The following is a 24,357-nucleotide window of genomic DNA, read 5'->3' as shown; positions in this document are numbered from 1 at the left end:
TTATTTTAATAACACTGTAGAATAGGGTTGCATTGGTCCTTGTTAAAGACTAAAGTTTTGTTAAGTCCGATCTCATTTAGTTCAGTCTCACTTGTTGGTCTTTCGTCTCAGGGTAAAAAATCGTCTTTTTTTCAACTTTAGTCCACATACAAAATATGTTTTTAGAGAGGGTACATCCAAGTATAGAGTACATGAGTTCATTCATAATTCAAAATAACGCTGCGGATTTATTTGGGGTGAAAGTTCTTGTTGCACTTGAGAAGTAAGGATTTTCATTATTGGAAGTTCGACCTAAATGCTTGATAAATACGGAGTTACATATCTGTTAATTTTTTTTTCTCTTATTGTGTCTTGCAACTAATCAAAGGAAACGTCATGACATTTATGCTATTCTTCTTTTAAATTAAAAATTCCTAAAGATGTCAGGGTACTTACATAATCTTTCAATGTCTTTTTTGTAAATACCAGGAGGGAATATTTTACACAAACGATCAGTGATTTTTTTTTCAATTATGGCCTGTATTAGCATGAGTGAAGCTTAATGTAAAAAAAAAATGGTTAACTTTTTATAATATGGATATTATACATTTTAAATAAAATAAAATACAGAGTGCTTTTTTCAAATGACCTTTTTTAATAAAAGATTAAGAATTTTACTTTTTTCAAGAAGCCTCTTTTATCAAACTTTATGCGTAATAAATAGGAGCAGCCCTGTTCTTCTTCTGCCTTTCTTGAAACCACAAATTATATTTATCCAATTACTTAATGATTACATGTTTATGACTCACTAAATAATTTAATATATTGATATATTTTGAATAAATCCTCATTTAAAGCGCCTTTAATTTCGGGTTATATTAAGTAGGATGTTAAAGTTGACTTCAACTAATGATATTCTACTTATAAAAGAAAATGCAGAAAAACAATTGAGTATCTCTTGTAATTTGGTAAAGGTGTTATTGTCTGTATGCGACACTAGAACTTAAAAAAGGAATTCAAGTGATTGTTTTCACGGATCTGTATGAAGCTCTGCTGGGTTTTGCAATTAAAGATCTAGATCTATAATCATGTTTCAAAAGAGTCTAGGTTGCTTCTGGATGCGAATGACAGATTTTGGCAAGTTGGCCAAAATGGTTACTAAGTACTATTTAGGAGCGAATTCCTGCAGAGACTCTATGAAATATTTTGAAAAGTGATGCATACATTTTACTTTCAATTCAGCATACTTTGATGGTGAGGTTCAAAATGGTGGTAGTCGAGTATTTAAGGGTTCAAAATGAAAAAGTATTTTAAGAAGTCGTTAGAAAAGAATATTTGTGGTAAAAAAATGAAAGAATTCATTAGGTCATAAAAAAAAATGAAAAAGTTGCATACGGCATTAACGAAAATGACAAGAAATAATAAAGTAACATTATCATAAAAAGGACATCATGTATGAGATGAATAAAATATTTATTTACGACTATAGATTTCCTCAAGCTATTCGCATTTATTGTTTGGATCCTAGTTTTAATAATTTTTATGTGTTTTATATTAGCTGTAGAGGGTGTTGATTAGTTGAATTAGAATTACTTACAACTACCAATTGCATTCAGTGGTGCCAGAACTATAAAGGGTATGTGGTTCCTACTTTTGGTAAATTTGTATAGTTATCCCAATAAAAAATTGCAAAAAAACTTTAAAATAATTATTAAAAAAAAAAAAAAATGATTCATTTCAAAAATTTTAACTTTAAAAAATTTCAAAAAAAGTATTTTGTCGAATTTAGCATTGATATGATAAACATTCCGTCAAATTTTGTATTTATTTGAAAAAAACTTTATTAAATAAAGCATTTATATGTAAAATATTTTTTTTTAATTTACTAATTATATTAAAAACAATTTGTCAAATTTAGCATTTACTTAAAAACATCTTGTCAATTTTTAATTATATGAACAACATTTTGTCAATGTTAGTATTTTTAGAAAAAATATTATGGCAAATTTAGAATATAAATAAAAAACATCTTTCAAATTTTAATTATATGAAAAAACATTTTGTCAAGTTTAGACTTTATACGGATTTTTTTTTTTGCCTAATTTGGCATTTATAGGAAAAACATAATTTCAATGGTGGTATTTATTTATTAAACATTGTGTCAAATTAAGCATATATATGGAAAAAAATCTGTCTAATTTTGTATTTAATAAATTATTTTGTCAAATTAAGCATATATATGAAAAAAAATCTGTCTAATTTTGTATTTAATAAATTCTTTTGTCAAATTTATTATTTATAAAAAAATTCCACCAAATGTAGCATTTATATAAGAAACATTCTGCCAAATGTAGCATACCATTGGCTCCCTCTTATGGGAATTTTTATATTTATCCCAATACAAAAATTTTGCCCAATTAAATATTAAAAAAAAAAACTTTTTTTTTGATTATTTGTTCCAAAAATTAGCACTCTAAAAATTTTCAAACGTAGCATTTAAATGAAAAATGTCCCTTCAAAATTGTCAAAAAAAACTCTTTATTCCTAGAAAAATCTCTTTCATGGTCCTCCCTTTTTAATACCCTGGCAACACACATAATGAAGTCATATCTACACCCTTCTAAATACATTCCAGCTCTGGTGGACGTGTTTTTCTACTTTGCTTTTAAGGTTTATATCTGAACTAACTATCTTTGCCTCTTAAATAATATATTTCACTTTTCTATCTATTCTACCATCTCTATAAATATTTCTTTTAAAATTGGACTACTTTTCTATAGAGCACTAAAAAATGAAAACTCCCAATGCTGTTTAATACGAAAAAACTATAAACATAAAATTTTTATGGCTCCTTCTGCATCTCATATAATCAAATTTATTAATTTAATTATACCTACACATAATAATTTATGCCTATATTTCGTTTCATTTAGGTAAGGAAGGCCAGGGAGAGCATGACTTATCACATCATCGACGCCACAGTCATGGACAATTTCCTCGAAACTTTCACTCCTCGGATCTACGAGGAGGAGCTTCCTACTCTGGACGAAAGAGCTCCTTCGACACCTATTTTGATCAGCAAGAAAGTAGTCAGAACATTACGCTCCTTGTAGGAGAAATGGCTCTTCTCCACTGCACGGTGCGAAACATTGGAAATAAATCTGTAAGTTGGTGAAAAATATGTTTGTTTTTTTTTAAACGTGAAGGATTTTGTATTGTTTTCCTGAACTATTTTATGATTCAAATAATTAAAATATTGGCAGTTCTACTCATATAATACTACAAATTTCTAAAAAATGTGGTCTTCTTCTTTGATGATTTTCCAACCAGATGCAGAAGCAGACGATCCAGTGTGGCGTCATAAAAGAAACATTTACAAAAATAGTAGGAAATCGCTTCCTGCAGCTTGATTGGACTTTAAAAGAGCGTGTTTATACCATCTTGTAAAATAATTTTAGGAATCTTTTAATGAACTCCAAAGAAGGATGGTTATGCTACAAGATGGCAGTCTTGCCACACTTTGTAAATTAATTCAGAAAGAAGATAAGAATGTGCTCATTCTGTGGCATAGATTTGGAGAACTCACATCATTATTTTAAAACTGCTGCATAGTGCAAATATATATTCTCCCGTGTCCATGGATGAGTGGCTTGTTATGACGTCTCCTCTTTGATAGAACTATTTTAAGATATATTTTATTGACGGCAAAGTGTAGATAGCGATATATACTGCCCGTTCAAATAAGTCCATGATCCCCTTGGCTTCCATAAACAAGTGGATCGAACGTTGGATCTCATAGGGGTCTTGAGCGATAATACAATGACAATAGAAATTAACGCGTATAAATAGATTTTGGGGGAATAACCCTCAGACAATCCTTCCTCCTCATTTGTGCTAAAAGATTTCTGAATTTAAGTAAAAGTTTATTGTTATGCGTCAGTTAAAACAATCCTTTTTTTGTTAACAAATATGTGTATTATCACGTAATGAATGTTTTTTGTTTTTTTTTTAATTTTTTCTAAGGATTATCCAAGGATGCAAATAGCAAGCTTGCGTGCGCACCCTCTGACAAAAAAAGTAGGACTTTTATCATTTTATAGTAAAAACAGACGAAGAATCAAAAAACTTTTTCCCTTTATGAAAATAAAAAAAATTTCATCACTTAAAAAATGGGAAATACGTTATATTCATTATTCAGTTACATCTTCTGCAGCATCAAGATTCTTTGTTCTCTTTATTTGACCTATGACCTATGAAAAATAGACAAAATCTAAATTAATTAATTTTTGTTTTGGACGATACCCACTTATGATCTTCCAAAGTACTGTAAATATTTCAATTAATATTATTCATCTCATTTTTTAGTTGCAACTTGTACCAAATGGTAACTAGTATAATACATATATTTTTATTCAATTTGATTACACTTTAAAAAACGACACATAACATTAAGATCTTATTACCTCTGCGTACGAAGATGAACGGAGGTTATGTATTTTACAAGGTGTGTTTGTCTATTTGTAAAGCGGATTTCATAACAATGTTACAGGTCGATTTTGATAAAGCTATGGTAAAAATCGGTTCCTAATTATTTTTAGGGGTAAATATTATTTGGGGGTCTGTATGTAAACAGGATTATAAAAAAAGTTATAAAGCTTGTTTTGGTAAAACTTTGAAGAAAAGTAATACAGGGTGCACAACTATCAATTCTTCTTTCCATAAAAACAAAAAAACAAATTTTAAAAATATTAAAAAAATTATTACATTATAATAATGCACATTTAAAGTTAGTTTTACTCAGTTTTGAAAGACAGAGGCCCCGTTGTCTATTGATTAAACAAATCAAACTTGGTTGTTTTAATACTTTTTTCATTCCATTGTTTCTCGTTTCATAACTTTTTATGAGAGGATTTTAGAAAGATAATTTTTAATGCAATGAGATGAAAGATAAAATGATTAACATAATTTATTTCACAGTTCATTTGATCATCAGTAAATGGCAATTATGCAAAGGTCACATAAATGTTGGTATTTCTGGAAAATATCAATTTCAACCACCTGATTTGAACAAATGCATTCATTGAGAGTTTCTTGTTTTTGATAATACCAGGCTTAATAATACTAATTGCAGCCTTCTAACATTTTAATATGTGGAGTTATTTGCGTACAAAGAGAATTTTGCTAATTTCAAATTATGAGTATATATATATATTTTTTTTTTTTTTATTTGAAAATTTAAGAAATTAATTGATTTTCATAAGGTGCAATTTGTTATATGTTATTTCATATTATGTCAAACTATTTTTGGCAATATTTTTTTTTCACGGAAAACGCACGTTCCACACTACTTTAACGCATGATAGCCACTAACTATACTTTCAAGGAAACTTTAAAATCTTGTCTCTAAAATAAAAAAAACTCTTTCATCTCTCTACTTTTACATCCTGATTGGGACGCATTACAAAAAAAGAAATATTTTGCCGCACATGCACTGTGGAATATATTGGAAAATAAATCTGTCTGTTGGCGAAAATACATATTTATTCTAAAATTTGATCAACTTTACCCTTCCTTTTCTTTAATTTTATAGATAATCTAATCTTTTCTAATTCAAAAAGGTATTTGATGAAATGTCGTTATGATTGATGTAGTCAATATATTTTTACTTTGAGCCCCTAAATAATGGCGTCCCCTTCAATTATAATGTAACTCAGGATTTCAATGAAAAGGCTTTATTGCTATATACATATATCGTAACACAATTTGAGACATTATTATTAATGTATATACGTGTAGCATACAACATACAGAAAATATACTAATAAAAAAAAGTGTTCCTGACTACTTTCTCATGTTTCTAAGACAAATTTATGAGTATTGGCAGTGGCATGAGTACCAAATTTATAGTCAATAAATACTCATAACGTAGTATACATCACACGAGTGATTTTTAAATTTATAGAAGCTGCCAATCTTGTATACTTTATTATTTTAATGTCCCTACCAAAATGTTGTTTGGTTAGATTTTACAACTCAAACACACTTCTTCATAAGGGAAAGAAAGTGAGCCTCTCAAAATATAAGATATCAATGGGAATACAACAGATTTCTTAGATATGAATTTGTTTTATAATTAAATCATAACAGAATTTGTTGAACTAAACTTTTTATTTTTTGTTATACAACTTCCTTTCTGCATGGTTCTTTTTAGTACAAACTAAGTTTTCCTTATTTCTGTTAATTTCCCTACTTAAATGTTTACAATAAAACGATTTTAATAACCTAAAGTATAAATGTATTCAAAAAAAAAAATTATAGTCGAAGATTTAGACTATGATTCAAGGGATCAACACTTAGACCTATCATACAAAACAAAAACTGTCTTCCTATGTGACCGTGATTTTTATAGAGACAACACCAAAGTAGCGGCATATTTAGCTTGTTTACCCTGTATGTTTGTTAAGGACCCGAGTCTGTTTTCTCTCAGATGAATGTTATAAAAAATGAATATCGTACTAATCTCACTCATGAGCACTTAGATTAGATAGTGATAACAAACACAGCCTTGAATCCTTGCCTGGGGGTTTTCAAGGCCCGTACATGAAAAGTCTCATTATGATCATTTTTACGTGTATTTTTACTTTAAAGATATTTCAGAACAATGTATGTAGGTATGTTTAATGATTAAGTCTATAAGCATTGTTTACATTGTATAACATTTATTTTTCAATGAAATAATTTTTTTTTAAAGATTGTATGAAATGCTAAGTAAATATGAAAACCATATTTTACAAAGACCTTGAATTTAATATTCTTGTGTATTTTTGATGAAAGAATACTCTTTATAAAAAAATCTGTACTTTCATATTTCCAAACCTTTTCTATTTATTTACTTTCTATTTTACTAATAAATAAAATTCGTAAAGTAAAATAGACAAGACAATCGGATATGACGTAGATTTTTGCCTAAAAATCATATTTTCTTTATCTATTTTGAAAGAGTGTTGCAAAACTACGGAGGAAAATTGGTCATATATTGAAAATGATCAAAAAAGAATGAACTTAAGAATCAGCAAGGTAACCCTTTGAAAAATCTTTTGGTGGAGAACAACTAACCTATTGCCGATCCTTACTTCTAAAGGGTTGGTTTTATCTAGTGGAACACATTTGATTATTTTCAAATTTTCAAAACTAAAATATTAACGATAGTTTTTGTGAAGACATTTACAAAACAAAATCATCCGGAAATAGTGATCATCCTAAAGATAAGGAGTAGCATCACCACGAGATTAATAGACACCTGCCAGTTTAAATGATCAACTTAGTAAGCTTGAGGTCAGTCTTATCAAGGGGGTTTCAATTCTTCCAAATTATTCGTTTTTACTCTGATTTGTTCAATATTTGTCATGATGAATAGGAGAACTGCTCAAAGAATGTCACTCAAATGTCTAGTGGTTATCTTGTTGCACAAGGAGTAATTCGGATGTTGCTATGAGTATAATTCATAATCTCGTTCCACTTTTTTTAAATTAAATTTTATTCTTTTTTGACAGAAAAATATCAAATTTAAGAAAAATAAATAACTTCTTCATATAAATATGAGTTAAATATTCATCTTCAAACTCCAGATCTTGTAATTCTTCCTTATCAAGGACCTTGGAAGTTACTGTTTGGTAGATACATATCACGTTTTAAATATATTTGTCCCTCAAAAGCCAACTGATTCTACAATAAGAGTAGTTCTACGCTTTGTCCAAAATCATTATATTTGGTCTGTACATGAAAATAAAATTGATATTTCTTTCAGGTCTTCTACATATGGTAATGATTTTCTAACTGATCATTCATAATAACCCGCTCAAAATTACTCTTTAGACAATCCTTGTACATACATCATTTTCAGCAAATATGATATAATAAAAAATGATTTTTTTTTCTTATGTTGAGGTCTATTTTACCTTTCTTTACTGAACATTCTATTTTTTTAACACACTTAGTGAAAGGGGTTGAAGAAAAACAAAACAAAAATAAAACGTATATAATTCGAAGATAGAAAGTTATATGATTATGTAAATATGTCATTTAAATTTGTAATTATTATTCTAACAATATTAGATTTTTATTCTTGACAAAAAATTTTATGAATTATGGATTACTTTTTTCCAACTTTGGGAATCAAATTATTGTCCATATGTTTGGATGAAAATTGTCATCTGAAAACAAAAAATTATCCAATAAATCAAAAGGAACAACTTTTAAACAAAACAGATAATTAAACTAACTAAACCTCGATTAAACAATAAATAAATATACAAATAAATTCAAAACAAAACTTTTTTAAAATAAATATATCATTACATATCGATTAAATATCTTAGAAGAATAAAATGCAATAAAAAGTACATTAAAAGAATTTAGAACCGTTTTTATTAATCATGGTGCGTACAATATCCTAGTTCACTAACGGAGATATAAGATAATCAAGAAATTTCAAGTGTGAATAAAATCACACTAAGAATATTTTTCCTATGCTAAAGTTCTAAACAGGTCATTTTGACCCGTGTGACAAAACAAGGGTTAAGGGAGCGGCCTAGTCAGTTCCCAGAACTTAATCCTATAGAAATTAACAAAATCAACTAAGGATCAAATACTTGTATCTTTTACTTTATTTACCTATGATTAAAATCCCAAATTGAGTTAACTTATATTTAAACAAATGTATATATTTAAAAATATACAAATTTTATAATCCAAACTTTTTTTTTTATGAAACCACAACTATTAATTTGAATTTGGCATGTTCTTAGTTTGATAAAAAAAATGGGAAAAAAACGCTTTTCAATTTGTAAAACAGTATGTTACTTTATAATATATTTTTTGAAGTTTTTTTTTATTTTCTGGGAACATCAACAGACGCAAAGACACTTTCAAAAATAACAGACTTTACATACACTTATATATACAAATTCACTACTAAAATAAAAATAGAATCTACTTCAAAAAAAGATATATAAAGTTTTCTGAATCGTGCACAACATCAAAAAGAGAGATAAACCCCCCCAAAAAACCTACCAAAATGAGCTTTTAGAAAATATTATTTGTGTATACTTTATAAAGTAAACTTTTCTTGGAAGAAAATTGCTGTTTTTTTCCAATAAAAACCAAACAAAATTGATTAAAAAGTGTTTTTACTTTATTTTATGAGAAACCTAATATATTTATCGAGTAGAAAATAATTTGGAGTTGGTTGGAGTGTGAACTCTTTCAAATGTTATCAGGATTCATCCTCTTTTATTGATGCCGAAGAATCAACTCCAGCACTATTCATTCGATACAAAAAGAAATAAGTACGGGGATCCCTTCAAAGTTGTCAAATCAACCATCAGGGACAACATCTCTTGTCAAGACCACACAGACAAATTCTAGGAGACTGTGAGGTAAACAGAAAGATTAAAGGAGGCTATCCTGCAGTTTTGAGATTCTAATTTCACACCAAAGCAGATATACTTGAAATATTGCATCTCGTCTCGGGTCTTTTTCACTGAGGGGCTCTTCAAGGACAAGTTGGCAATCTCCAAAGAATGTTATGAAAAATTTTTTTTAGGGAGTGAAGCCCTGTGAAGTATATACCGCAAGAAATTAGCCGCGATGTGGAGTCCAAATTGTGTAAGAATCCATCGAAGCACGAACTTTTGTATGGTTTGGGGGGATATAGCGATCTCGAGGGAGTGGCATACAAATTATTAGTTAATTACAATGTTTATCCCACGAGGAGTCTTATTCTTGGTCCTCTACACAAGTTTGTGTGGAGAAAGTTGGTCGAGGGGAGAGGACAAGATAAGTGAGAGGAATGAAATAAAATAAACTATTTTTACTGGTGGAGTTTTAGAATGACAAATATATTTACCAAACTTGGGCTAAAAAACCGGGATTATCTCAGTTCTACCTTCTTGTTCTCTTTTCTTATGGGACCAAAGTTATTGCAACGAAATGTTGCATTCAAACTAAATTATCTAATAGTCTTAATTGTTCATGCCTATACTTCAATGCCTATCTATTATTTTATTTTATTTTTTTAAATTTACTGAGATTCTGGATTTTTTTAAATGAAAACAGTAAATGCATCTATTGGCGTATTTTGATAGTGAATAGTGATAAAAAAAAATATATATATACATATATTTATCGAGTTATTCATTACTGGATTAAAAGTTGTTTTAACCTTAACCAACGTAGTTAAACTATGGTTATATTTTCGCTTGGCATTGTCTATTTACAAACAAGATTAGTGACAAAGTTAGAAATCGATTTTTGTGGAACTTTGATTTTGTATATATAATAGTAAGATACCATTAGATTTTAGGATATGAAGGTCACATATTTTAGTTCTTTTAAAGTAGGGCTCTGTAAAAAGTTACAAATCAATTTTTGTGAAACATTCTAGGAAGGTTATTTTTGTCAACATAAGATGTCAAAGGTCGCAGTTAAAAAAGTATTGTGGACTGTTACTTTTGAACAAATTGTGTTCCATAAACTAAAAATCAGTTTTGAGAGGTCTAAGAAAGAGATGTTACATAAACTGGGTGTAGAAAAAGTAATGCGACCTTCTAAAAATACAGTTTTGAATAGGTTTTGTTGATTGTTTCTTAATGTTCCGACTATTTGTGAATAGCTCAGATTCAATGCCTTTAATTGACGTACATTTAGTAAAACAATTATGTATAAGACTCGAGTGAGGCAAGTAGAACCATAATAAGAAATCTAATCCAGGCCGTGAGGACCACCTCAGACATCGTGCATGGCTTAAACGTCAGCAAAGCTACAGTCTGTTGAGTCAGAAATCGTTTGGTTAATGAGGAGAACCTTAAAGACAAGTCCAAGAACCGCTAAAGTGAAGGCTGAAGACATCATGGAGGTCTTCAAGGTCCCCCAACGATGAAGATGTCAGACTTCGCCAAGAATAAGAAGTTGCATCGGTCTATTGTGGACAAAGGCATCCGAAAGGCTGTATAAAGGTCGCTTAGAATAATTGAAAGACCCCTCCTGTCCCAACGTCAAAGAAAACTCTGTAATCAGTGAAGTCAACAAGTCTTGAACTATCTGAAGCACCACAGCAACAGGGCAATTTTTTTCTCTGATGAAAATACCATTACTATTGACCCCTCTACACCAAGCAAAATGACCAGGCAGAAATGATTTGAAAGGCTGACAACACCATCACGACAATTACCGTTGGGGGCTGTGGTATCAACTGGAGAAAAAATGCCTCTAATTTGGTTTCCTGTTGGACAACGGGTACCAGCGACTGACTACTTGATGGTGTTGAAGGAAAATGTGGCCCAATAGATCACCAAGACTATGATGAAGTCCAACAAGGCCACATATATATTTCAGCAGGTCGGGGCTCCTGCCCAAACTGCTAATATAGTACAAGATTAGAGTGATAACAGGTCCAAGAAATTTTATTCCCCTCAGAGCTCAGATCTGAGTCCACTGGATGACTCAATTTGTTGCCAAAAAAAAAGAAGGCCTGCAAAGTCTGCAACCCAAATATGGATAACCTGAATACCTTTGTTAACCAGCAGTGAAGGATCGTGAAAAAGGACTATGTTGCCGATGTGTACAAGGGGTTACGGAGATGGCTGGAGGCTATCATTGAAGCTGATGGTGGCCACATTCATAATTAATGTGTATTTTTATAGTTTAAAATAAAATTTTATATTTACAACATTATCCTGATCAATTATGAGTATTTTAATGATTACTTAGAGGCAGGTTTCAGAACTTTTTTTACAGAAAGTATGTACATATTGGGGCCCATAAACACAAAAGCAAGCTATAATTGATCGTCTAAATAAAAAAAATTCTTAAATTGATAGTGTTGATTGTTGAAATGGGCCATATATTGACCCTGAAATCAAATAAAATTTATAAACTATATCTAAATTATTACTAGTGATAAAGGAATACATTGCTCCTATAATTGACTACAATCCGTGCCCATGAAATATTAGACTGTATGTTAACAGGGTGCACAAGATATCTATGCTGCCACTTTGGCGCACTCTCTTGAGCAAACAAAGGAACTTAGACAACTGATTTTTTAAAGATAGATTTTCCAACTTTGGACCGTTGGACAAAAAATGGAATCAATGGACGAATTTGTTGTATCAAATATTTGGAAAACGCACGGAGCCTTCCTTTGAACTTGTACCAGGAACAACGACGTAACAATTACTCATACTCTGGAACTCAGTGAGACGTTTGTGCAATATGTTATGAGGGAGTTTGATGCATTCAAGTGTGATTTTCAAGTAACATGAATCCCCTACTTCGAAAAAAAAAGTCTCAAACTCTTCTAAAACAATTTTGACACTTCATCTTGCCGGACTTTTGGCCTCCAAACTCGACAGATCTGAATCTGACGAATTTCTTTTTTGTGTGTGCAATCAAACAACAAATCAACCGAACCCCCTTCTACACCAAAGACGAACTTATCAGTCTCATTAAGAAGGTAATTCAGTGTTTCCCAAGGAACCATCTGGCAAAGAACTGCTCGTATTTTTGGCCTCGTATTGAGTCTGTAATTGAGGTTGGAGGTGATTTTATTGAATAAATGAAATAAATATCCATTAAGCTTTGAGAATCTGTTTTTACTTTGTTCATCTCATAGCTTTATTTAAAACAAATTCCGTTTGGAAAAAAAAATATAACTTCGGATTTTTCCTAAATGTTATTTTTCTGTTGACGAAAGACATTTTCCATCATTTTGATTATATGAGGATTTCAATGTTTTTACTTTCTACTATGTTATCTAAATATTGGATGTCACATGACATCAATTTTCCTTGATTTATGCTACATCAAAATGTAGTATACATTTATTGATGTTGACACAATCTAAGGTTTTTTTTTCTCATAATCTTTCAGATATTCCAAAATGCGTATTTTAAGATTTGTATACATGATATGAGAAATGGATTATCTATTTACTCTGTACATAAATAAATCATGTGACATTTGATTTTATATTAATTATAATTTATGGGATTTTTTCTTTTTGTATATAGAATTAAAATATATTAAAAAATCTAAAAGGTTTTGGAATGCCAGAGCTTAGAGCTTGATGAATATAAAAAAAAATTAATGATTTTTTTATAGTTTTAGGAATGATTGTCACATACTATGCCTTTAGGAACGATACAATTCATTATGCTTACGCAAAGCAATATAAACTTTCCTAATTTATTTTTTCGTAGCTACCAATACATGAAAAAATCATAAAATTGCTTTTAATTAGTTTAAAATATATTTTAATGCTGAAAACAGCCTGAATTTACTCAGGAAATATTTTTCAGAATAAATGCAACTTTTTGTTATAACAAAAATGTTTTTTCTTGGATGTAATCAAAAGTTTGGTAAATTTAATTAATGTTTCACCTTTTAATTGTTCCTTTGCATTGTCTATACCCTTGTTGTTAATCAAAATATTGAAACATACGTAATATCAGCAGTTATTCCAAATACCACACTCAATGTCACCCAAGTTAATTAATCTATTTTTTAGTAGCAAAGGTTCCTTAAAAGTAATATATATATATCGTTAAAGTTTTTATCGAAAATGAAATTATAATATTTCAACTATAATAATCACAAATTATATCTTGTTAATGCACAAAAACGTATGTTGTTATTACTAATTACCATAATTTTGAGTTGATGTCAACTGTGTATCAAGAAATAAAATTTGCTCGGCTATTAAATAACCCAAGTTCATATGCTACGACAAAAAATATATATATTCACTATACAAAGGGCTTAACAATATAGACGTAGCTACTCAATACTCTTATCAATTCATATATAATCTCTCCTCCAGAGTGAAAGAATTATAATAATACTTCGAGAAAAAAAAAATATGATGTTATGAGCGAGGAAGTATTTTAGTCTATAGAGCGCTCACTGCCACTTCTTTACCTACACGCGCTCGTTGTTCGACTTCATTATATTTCACATTAAGTATTTTTTATACCAAAAACAGTATTCCATATATGTATACATCATACAAAAAGCCTCTGGTATTTTTTTAATACGACAAAATTGTTATTTCTTAGATTAAATATATGGCAACGATAGAAATATGACATCATTACATAAATGGCACCCTGTACGCACGCTCCAGGTGACAACATAAACTTAATCAATTCATGAATATGACGGCATTATTATGTATAGGACACAAATATGGTTATGATATACATCAAAGAGCACTACATACAGTGAATCATATCGATGCTACAAGCGATACAACTGTTATATTTAATAAAAATTAGTAATACATTGTCATTTTTCAAATCAAAAATGCCTTATTTTCTGAAAAACATTCATACAGATAATTTTTTTTTATTAAGATGGATATTATAAATATTCTGTAGGGCTCCCCTTCCAAAAATTAAGGGCTAGCGATGCCAGTGGGCGTACATCAATCAATCACCCGATTGAATGCGAAGTGTGATTGAATAAAATAATTAGGTTAAGTTAATTTTACATTAATTTGACCGCACGAAAAATCCAAAAGCTGATTTGATAAGGAATTACGTCAAAGTACCCGATTTATCTGGTACAATTTATTTTCTCTTTCTTATAATGGCATGCACGCACATATAGCCGAAAGGCCACATTGCTCAACGGACACATTGACGAAAATAAAAAAATTAATATTTTTCTTGACGATACACACTGTGATACTTCAGATGTACCTATGATTCCCATTCATTGCTCTCTTGTTTGAAAATATAAAATGTTTAATTATTGCACCAAATTGCAATAATTAAGTGTTGATTAATAAATAATTTATTCATTATTATTTAATGATCACTTAATTATTCAATATGTGGCAAATACAAATATGTGTAATTAAATATTTTAGCACGATTATTTGTATAGAATTGATGCATATATCATCATAAAATATATTTATTACTTTTTTTGAGAAAAGTAATTAACCGTCGATTTCTTTTTATATATATTTCCCCTCTTCAGTATTCTGAAGGGTGATTGTTTAAGTTCAACATTACTCTTATTATACTGCGACCATAATTATAAAACTAATTTTTTTTGTTTGTTTCATATCTGTTACTTTTTAGAGGAAAGCTTGAAAAACAAAGTAATAATAACAGCATGTGCTTTGTTAATTACCAAAAAGAAGAAACTTGACAGAGCAGGCAGTTTGAAAAAAAAATATTCCGTTTTTTTTTGTTAATAACAGATATCCTACGATGGCTCAATTTTCTGTAGATGGAAATTTTATTCAGGGCATTATTCCTAAAAGGCAATATTCCCAGAACTATTAATTATATATAATCCCTATTTCATATTGTTTCCTTTATTGTATACCGTAACCTGTCTTCAAAAACAGAGAGTAAAAGGTGTCATAAGACGCCATTCTTGACTCCAAAGCATCAACACATTTATATGAAGCGTTGTAGTAGTCTTATTTATTACCTCAAACATCATGGTGAACGGGGAATTTGGTTTTCCGATAAAGAATTTAAAAGTAAGGTATATTTACTTCACGAATAAATTATATATATAATTCATAATCATTATAGGAGACTGTTTGCTGTACAAAAAATGAATGTACGCGTATATTATAAGTTATTTTAAGAATGAGGATTATTCCTTGATTGTTTATTCTGAAATGGATAGCTATACAGAGTGCAACTGTGAACTTTTCCGTGTTTTTAGAATTGTATTTTTTGAGATAATTAAGGTTTCAGGTGACATCTCAAGCAATGTTTCGACAGATTGTTGGTTATCTTGAGCACTGTTTTGATTTGATCAAAGTTGGACGAAAAATGAGTAAACAGGAATATAAAAGAAAATGGTTCTGAATCTTCTCGACGCAGATGTTGATCCAAAAGATTATGAGAGTGAGAACAGTAGTCTGGGACATCAAGATGGCTCAGGAGCGAAAGGAAATGAATCAAAAGAAAGAGAAGGAAGTGTAAAAAATGGTCTTAAGCGAGATGAAACATTTCTCAAGTCTCTGGAGGTCAACGTGAAGGAAGATCCAACAGCATCAATGCACCGCTTGGCTGGCAAGTTTAAAATGGAATGGATTACCATCTTGATGACCTCGGGCTTAATAGCTACTTCAAGACTCAAAGACATCTCCTCACCAACAGGATAAAGGCATTAAGGCTTGAGAAATGCAAAAATTCATTAAATACTTGACGAGTCATCTGTCAACTATGAAGATCCTCTTATTTGAGAAGATCTTCACAATCGACCAGATTGTGAACCGCAGAAATAACAGCTTTATAGCAGCATCACCTGAGGAAGTCCTGGCCACCTTCAGGAAAACCTATCAGGCCCAAACAATGTGCTGGGAGTAGTGGCCTTTGATGGGAACAAAATGGATCCCTTCTTCTTGTAGCCCAATGAGAAAATCGGACCCCCCAGCTGTAAAGTCTTGAAGACTTCAGCGAGTCAACTTCTGCTAGGAGCACATTGCTGACTTCTGTGACAATCCTTTCTAGACCTTTTCCAAGCCTTATCTCGACTTCAGTGTGTGGAGCGTGTTAGAGAGAAAGGTTGAGAAGGCATCACACAGAAATGTGCTGGAACTCAAGACCAGTATGAAGAAGCAATGGACCAATATATTCGCTGATTATATTGTGGCCAAGTTCCGACCTCTTGTGAAGGCTATGATAGAGGCTGGCGACTGCCATATTGAATAAGTCTTGCCAAGATTAATTACTAGAGTTTTTTCAATAACATTCTTTAATACTAGTCAAATAAAAAGTTATTAAGGTATTGGTTTTGCTTCTTGATCGCGAAAAACACTCTGTATTTGAAAAGTTGGGAACCATTGCTCCTGGGTCTGTCTCATAAATCAAATTTTAATTGGGAGAAGATGGTGAGGGGGGTGATAGACAGGTGTAAAGGAAATATATCAACAGGAAAAAAATGCCTCGCCTTTCTGCTTGTTAGACCCAAATCCGCATTCCTAGCTTGAACAAGAACAAGACAGTGTAAAAACATGATATTAGGACAGTTTGTTTTTAACTTTTCCGCATTTCCATTACGGATAGTTCAGAAGGTTGTAATATAGTAGAAAAAAATAACCTATGCAAGACTTCATTGTCCTAGAAAGTCATCTTTTAGTAGCACATCTAATTCAGAGTTTGAAAGGAGATAAAAACTCTTACCTTTGTCAATAAAGATTAAAATACAATATTAATTCTTATTTTATATTTATTAAAGATAACAGACATTCTAACCTATAAAAAAAATTCATAACGTTATTTTCTAATGATGCACGCTATACGCGGATCACTAAATGCACATGATTTTTCAATTTTTTTTTCACTTATGATTAGATTAAAAATGACCTCATAGGACAATTTAATTTTGTATGGATTATTTTTTACCATATCACAACTTTTCTGCACTAGCCGTAACCATAATTTGGAAAAATATGGAAAACAAACCGGCCTATAAAATATGACCTTATTCTCATTTAATAATATTATGACAATTTCTATCACGAAATGGAAGAGAATAAATGTATAATAGAACTTAAGTAAAAGATCGTATCACTTACATTCCTGTATAATACATTTTATACAAAAAAAAAAAATCCTTTGTCAAGTACAATAAATCATATCAATATGAATATATTGTATGGATATCCATATAGAATCATAATACTTGTATATGTATAGATTTATGTCCGATTCTGAGTGTTATTGGTCTGATCCGAAATGTAAAAAGTGGACAGAGCGTTAGAATCAAATCGGTGCTTGCGTGGATCTGCAATTTTGTTATTATTCAGCTGTATAATAGTGTCCACAACAACATGGAGACATCCAATTGGGATGTCTCAAATGTGACTCATGTCCAAATCCAGACCGCGCAAAAGACCCATAGGGCTCTTTTGGAGATAAATGATCAAAAAATAAATCGTCTAGGAAAGTGTCAGGAAAATCAGGACTAATGAATACATCCAAAAAGTTCAGACGATAATCGATGATGACTCATCCAGATGCTTCAACTCCATTTCTTAGGAATGGGAGACCAAAAAAGTCGCTTTAAATTGGCCTTGGCTGTGACAACAAAACTCAGCATCTTGTAATGTCTAATACAGGTTACTGAGGTGTCTAAGTGAGGACTGCTTGATTGTAAGGGATACATCGAAGGAGTTCTATTTCATCATTCATAAGAACAATTCAATAATGGAATCGCCGTAGCTTATGGACAGCGTGCTCCGTAAAAATTATTCTCTTGATCTCAATGTGCTTAAATGTCGGGATTACCATCATGATTTCCAGTTTTTCTTAAATGCCCAAGAAAAAACTGTATTTTCATCATTTCTTTGCCGACAGAAAGATAACAGACGAATAGGGGCAAAACTGTACACCATACCCAATTGTTTATTTCTTATATTTTCTCTAAAACTTCATAAATTCACTTTTATTCGTAGTTTTTTATTTTACATTCCCATTGTACACAAGATTTGCATCACTATATTTAATATTTTTTAAATGGTATTTTCCAAACACCATAATAGTAACACATCATATTCTTTAATATCAATAATAATATCAAATGAGTTTTAATAACATATACACATCCTTTGTATTGCTTCATATTGTTTTGTATGTAGATGTTTGGAGTGTAGAAAAAGCTTGTCAATCAAAGGAAATCAAAATATTTGAGCCTACTCTTCAACTGCATTGTGCTTTTCATATTTTTATTTTTATATACACAATCAAGTTACACACTGTTTCTGGCTGTACGGTTGTAGTAGTAAGTCTCCAATGACTTAATGCATTGACTCAAGAAATAGGAATAATATCCAACTGTATATTTTTTATGAGCATGTATTTTGAATTGTAACGTAAACACTCGTGAAATAAGAAAATACCCATATATGCAAGACCATGAAACAAACAAAGCTTAAGTTATAATATTAATAATTAATTATATTGTCCTTTGTATATGTATTCAAAGCCTTCATCTTTTGTGCTTCCTGCCTTCCACATAAATAATATATAGTCCTCAAAAACTTATATGTATATTTTAGGTATGTATTAGTGTTGGGTTTGAGTTTGAAAATCCTAGAGCTTTACTAAAAATCTACTATCAATTTGGGCTACTTTAAGTGTGATTTGCAGACCCTCCAAGGGGCTAATAAAAATGATTTGTTGATTAAAATGGACGATAGTTATTCGTCAAAGAATACAAATTTATTTCTAGCTTGATTTAGTGTTGAGGGCCAAATATTTCCCAGTTAAATATAGAGTAGGATATCTACAATAATATCGAATCTAATATGACTTCATAACATACCACGTGAAAACTTGAACCTTACACACTAAGCCTTCTATTCTTTAAATATACATTCAACTAAAATCTTTATTTATCCTTTCTTATGGATAGCCAATGTCTGATTGATTTATTCCATTCAGCAGCAATTGGACTTACAGATGGTAACAAACCTCTTGCCAAAAGAGTTGCAAGTATTGCAAATGAAGTTTGTGTAGATACAGACCAGACTTCGTCAACGTAAGACTTCATGGCTTCAACATTCGGGTGACAGATGCTAAAGGTCTTTTTCTGGATGTGAGGCTGGGGAAAAAAACGAGGGGATTGACATCCAGACTGTATGGTGGCCACATTATCTTGCCCCATAAAGATATGTTGTTATCTAAGAAGTTATTAGTAGTTTCAGTAATGTCAGGAGAAAGTATTGCAGAAAGACAATGCCGTCTGGAAAACTTGCCTTGACCCAGGAGAGCAGTTCGCTCTTGTAATCGTCGATGTACATCGCTACCATGAGCTTGTAACCCATGGACACCAGATAAGGGGCACAGCAATGCCTATTACCCCGGCTGATGTGGAGGTGATCATTGTTCTAGGTATGGTCCTCATTAATTTCCCTGTTGCTAATATAAAGGTCATTGTTGCAATTGTAGGACCTTTGTTAGAGTGTTACCCACACGAAGAAGAGTTGATGCTCTGAGCCTTGAATCTGGTTGCGATGAAAAAAATTCAACAAGGAGCAAATGATGTATAATTTTACTTATACCTCCTGTTAGGAAGAAGTTTTACATCTTCTTAAAAATGTACCCTAGACTAGTGTTGTGTCAGTTCCTTTTAAGAACCGACAAACATGGTCAAGTCCATTTTGGGCCTATCCAATCCAGAACATGAAAGTTCCAAAAGTTAACTGGAATTTATGCCCTCTGAGATTTATATAATGTTTCTTATTCCTTTGAATCTAAATTATATCGACATTATTGTTCTGTACGCTTCTGAAATTTTAAATTAAAATATATGCAATTCAAATTTCTCTTAATAATGCAATTTCCATCCAATCCATTTTTGTACCGAATAACTATGTCCTACTTGTCAATCCTTAATGAAGGTAAAATCGATCCCTCGCTACGTTATCACGTAATACATCTTAAAACATATTTCACAAAAACAAAATTAGGCTGAATAAACCCACTGTAAGGTTAAAATACAAGGACCCATATGGCCAATCTTAGGACTGGATTGAACCAAAACAATAAGTACCGAAAAAAGACTAGTCTAGACCTATTCTATAGACAAAATTTTCATGACGTTTTACAAAATTGTATTCATTGACTGATAATTACGGCATCTTAAGTTATTTTTGTTTTGTGATTCATAATTACATAATTCATTGAAGGAGCAGATAGATAATTAAGTTCCACTATAGATTGAGATAAAATATTTATATATATATATGGTTAATTATAAAGTTCTAAGTATTTTTCCCAAGATGCCTTTTAGTAAGCTATATCGCACAGTTTATTTACATTTTTGTATTTGGTTCAGCACTTTTGTGTGTTACAGCATTACAAAATGGAAGTAACAGAAGAGAAAATTTGATATATTCTTTAGGATCACAACAACCAAGATGAAAAGGTGAAGGAGGTAGTTAAAAAAATTGTACTGTTTTTGTACCCAATACAGTATCGAAGACAAAAGCAAAGCAGTAGTTCCAACGATTCTGTTCAGGTAATATGGACGTCGAAAATGTCGATAACATAATGAAAATCGTCGAGTTGAACCGGCATGAGATCACTTATTTCATTTTCATCAGGAACTGAAGATAATAGGGGAAACCCGTATTGGAACCGTCTTAATTGGATAATCCTAACTATGTTAATGTTACTGTCAAAATAAAGCTCCAAAATTAGCCTTTTAAATCTTTCGTCAAAAAAAAATCAGTCTATGGTTTCAAAATAATTAACTTTCGGTCTACAGTCTGTGATTGCGATCTGCACTAAAATATTGGCCCGAATCGCTTCATAAAAATCATTTAAGACCGAACTAAAAAAAATCTATGACCGAGTCTCAACACTAGTAAGTATAAAATAATGAAAAAATATTACTTAGTCATACCTCCTCTCTCTCTGTTTACACAAAATAATTGATTGATTATAGTTACACGGCTAGGTAGTATGTGAGGGAAACGTGATGGAAACTAAATGAAGCGCATTGCATAATAACTCATAAGTACAAAATTATAATAAAATTTGTCAAACTAAGCTGCCGACTATAATATCCAAGGTGGAAACTTAAAAAAAACTTACACATTTGTATTATGTTGATTTGAGAGATTCTGTGGGAGGAAATTATAAATTTTTATAATTGTATATGTACAAATAATATCTCCAGCACGTGGTGATTTTTGAATTTGTTTAATTGGACTAAAAATATCATAGAAGTGAGATTCAAGACTTAGGGTATCCACTCTTCTTTGTACGGGTCACACTCCAACAGAGGAGGCCAGCCTGACAGAATGGCTCGTAAGACAATCTACAATGTTAAGAAGAGGCTAGAAAACAACGACATCATATAAACGAAGGAGGGATTCGGAAAAAAGCCCCAATAATTCGGACGCCCTGATCTGGTTCTTAGAGGGTTACAGGCTCACCGACGCCACGTACATCGACCTTTTCAAGACCAATCTGCTCCTCTGGGTCCAGCCAAATTTCCATGACGGCAACATCGTCTTTGAGCAACACTCGACCCCTGCTCACGCTACAAAATTACTCATACCTTCTTACCTAACAACATCACTTGGTGGGACTAGAGTATGTGTACACTATACAGTCCGGATGTAAATCCCCTAGGCTTGTCTTTAAGGGCGCACATCGAGAGGAAGGCCTGTTACATTCGACATCCGATACGAACAAGAATGCACTAACTTAACTTCAAACTTAATTCACAATACTTGTGACGCTTTTTGTAATAGGCTTGTAGCCATCTTTAAGGCCAATGGTTGCAAAATAGAATAAATCTATTTTACATTTGCTATTTATTAGATAAAGATTAATTAAGATTTTGTTTAATGTATAATTAAATAAACTTTTTTCTTTGTGTGAAAGTTTCAAGTTTCCATTTGGTATATAAAAACCATATTTTACCTTGGTGGGGTGTCAGCATAAAGGCAATGTTGAGCAAAAATCTAGAAAAAGATAAAATTTCAATTTAATAAACCAAGTAAATTATACATGTCCATCAAGATGTTCGCTCAAACCAACTCAGGAGGCCCTCCGCTCGCTGTAGAGTCAGTGGACTTATCAATACCAAGTCTCATGTCATTTTAGAAATTCAAAAATCAATTAGAACATCATTTGTAGTTTTACTAAGAGACACTTTAAAATCTTGAACGTGGATAGAGAAAATTTCAAAATCCTAAAAATGTGTATCAAAATTAACAAAAGAATATCAAGATAGAGGCATTATCGATCATTTAACTGTCTCAATGTACTTGTCTGAGGAGATAGTGGAGCCTGAGAAACTACTTGTTGACGTTGTTACGGGATACTATATTGATAAGGATAGTGATTTCTTCCAGGAATATTTTGATAAAAGTTTTAAATATATGAGAGTACACTTGGAAAATGTTCAAGTGATCAGGAAGGAAAAGGATATGTTGAAAGAAGCTGTTATACAATGCAAGGTTCACGCTAAATTAGCAGAGCATCAAGCTCCTACCCCTGATGCAAAATAAAATGTCTTTTTCGATCACATCCAATTGACTTTTTTTTATTGACCAATTATGGTTAACCCTTTCACATCGACGGGGCACTGGTCATTCGTCATTGCATTATTTTTTATTATCTTTAAGATATTTTTTTAAATATCATAAAAAGAGTAATAATAGATCATTAAAATTTATTAAAAAACATTTTTTCAAGGAACTTTATGTTCGTGTTATAAAAGTCTTGAAACTATGTCATTTATTGTAATTCGATAAAATATCATACTACCTATCATATATTTTTTATGTATTTAAAGTTCAATTTTTTTAGTGATTATTTATTATTTTTATAGTTTAAGGAACAATTGTTGAAAATTTGGCTTTGCTTTGATCAAAAATGAAATAGCAATGACTGTTTAAAATCACTGGGCATTAAAGTCCCTTTGTGTTTGAAAAGTATATTTTTTCTTTGGTTTATCAAGAGTAAAAATTTGTAATGGATTAGACACGTATCTTTACTCTATGTTCTTATTAGAGCAAATATATTAAATTATAATTTATTAATGGACAGATTTGCATTTAGAACATGTAGAAAAATAAAAGAAACTTCAACAATTAAACATGTATTTCTTTGTAAATACTGTTTTATTGGAAATAGAGTTGTTTAAAAACTAAATAAAGCAAAGAATTAGGTATTTTAATATTTTTAGCAACAATATTAGTGACCAAATTTATAGCATATGAGATGAAATAGACAGTGCTGATGAAGAAAACGATGACAATTTCTTAAATATCCATGATAAAGTTTATTATAAGTGATGAAGAGGTTACTACAGAAACAAATGCAAAAGATATTTTATTGACTCCTTAGTCAAGATTCACGTTGTTATAAATGATACTTTGAAATTCAAACTATGACTAAGCATATAATTGTCAGACGACTGATAGTTTATCAGAATGAATGTTGACAAAATTATTGTCCTACAATTGTGAAGATATACAATTAAGACATAGGTAAGTGAAGTCGATATCATGGATCAATGAACCTATATATTCTAGATATAGCATGTGTAAATAGTTAAATCGTTTATAATATGAAATATCCAAATAAATTAAGGCTTCTTGACTACAAAGTTGTAATAGACCAGAGTATGATTAAATATAATGAAGGGCGTTAAAGGGCAATCCAATCGTATAGATCAACGCAAATTAAAAAAAATTATCTCCTATATAATGGACCATCCTGGTGGATATTGACCGGAGTTTAAGCAAAAAAGAAATGCATATTGCGAAAGCCAAAATATAGAAAATCGCACTTTGGTCATTATGGTGGGTTAAGGGATATGAAT

General features: G+C 30.9%; 1 protein-coding gene across 1 annotated transcript in view; it reads left to right on the top strand.

The window, feature by feature from the left end:
- LOC121126449 (protein amalgam) overlaps positions 1 to 24,357 on the top strand; it is a 301,872-nt gene that overhangs the window by 228,579 nt on the left and 48,936 nt on the right. Inside the window, exon 3 of the mRNA XM_040721780.2 lies at positions 2,913 to 3,142. Coding sequence (XP_040577714.1) covers positions 2,913 to 3,142 — 230 coding nt within the window. The remainder of the gene's footprint in view (positions 1 to 2,912; positions 3,143 to 24,357) is intronic.

The sequence above is a fragment of the Lepeophtheirus salmonis genome, chromosome 11 (assembly GCF_016086655.4).
Source record: "Lepeophtheirus salmonis chromosome 11, UVic_Lsal_1.4, whole genome shotgun sequence".
Classification (NCBI taxonomy): Eukaryota; Metazoa; Arthropoda; class Copepoda; order Siphonostomatoida; family Caligidae; genus Lepeophtheirus; species Lepeophtheirus salmonis.
The sequence above is the reverse complement of the archived record's forward strand: the minus strand, read 5'-3'. Positions and strand labels throughout refer to the sequence as shown.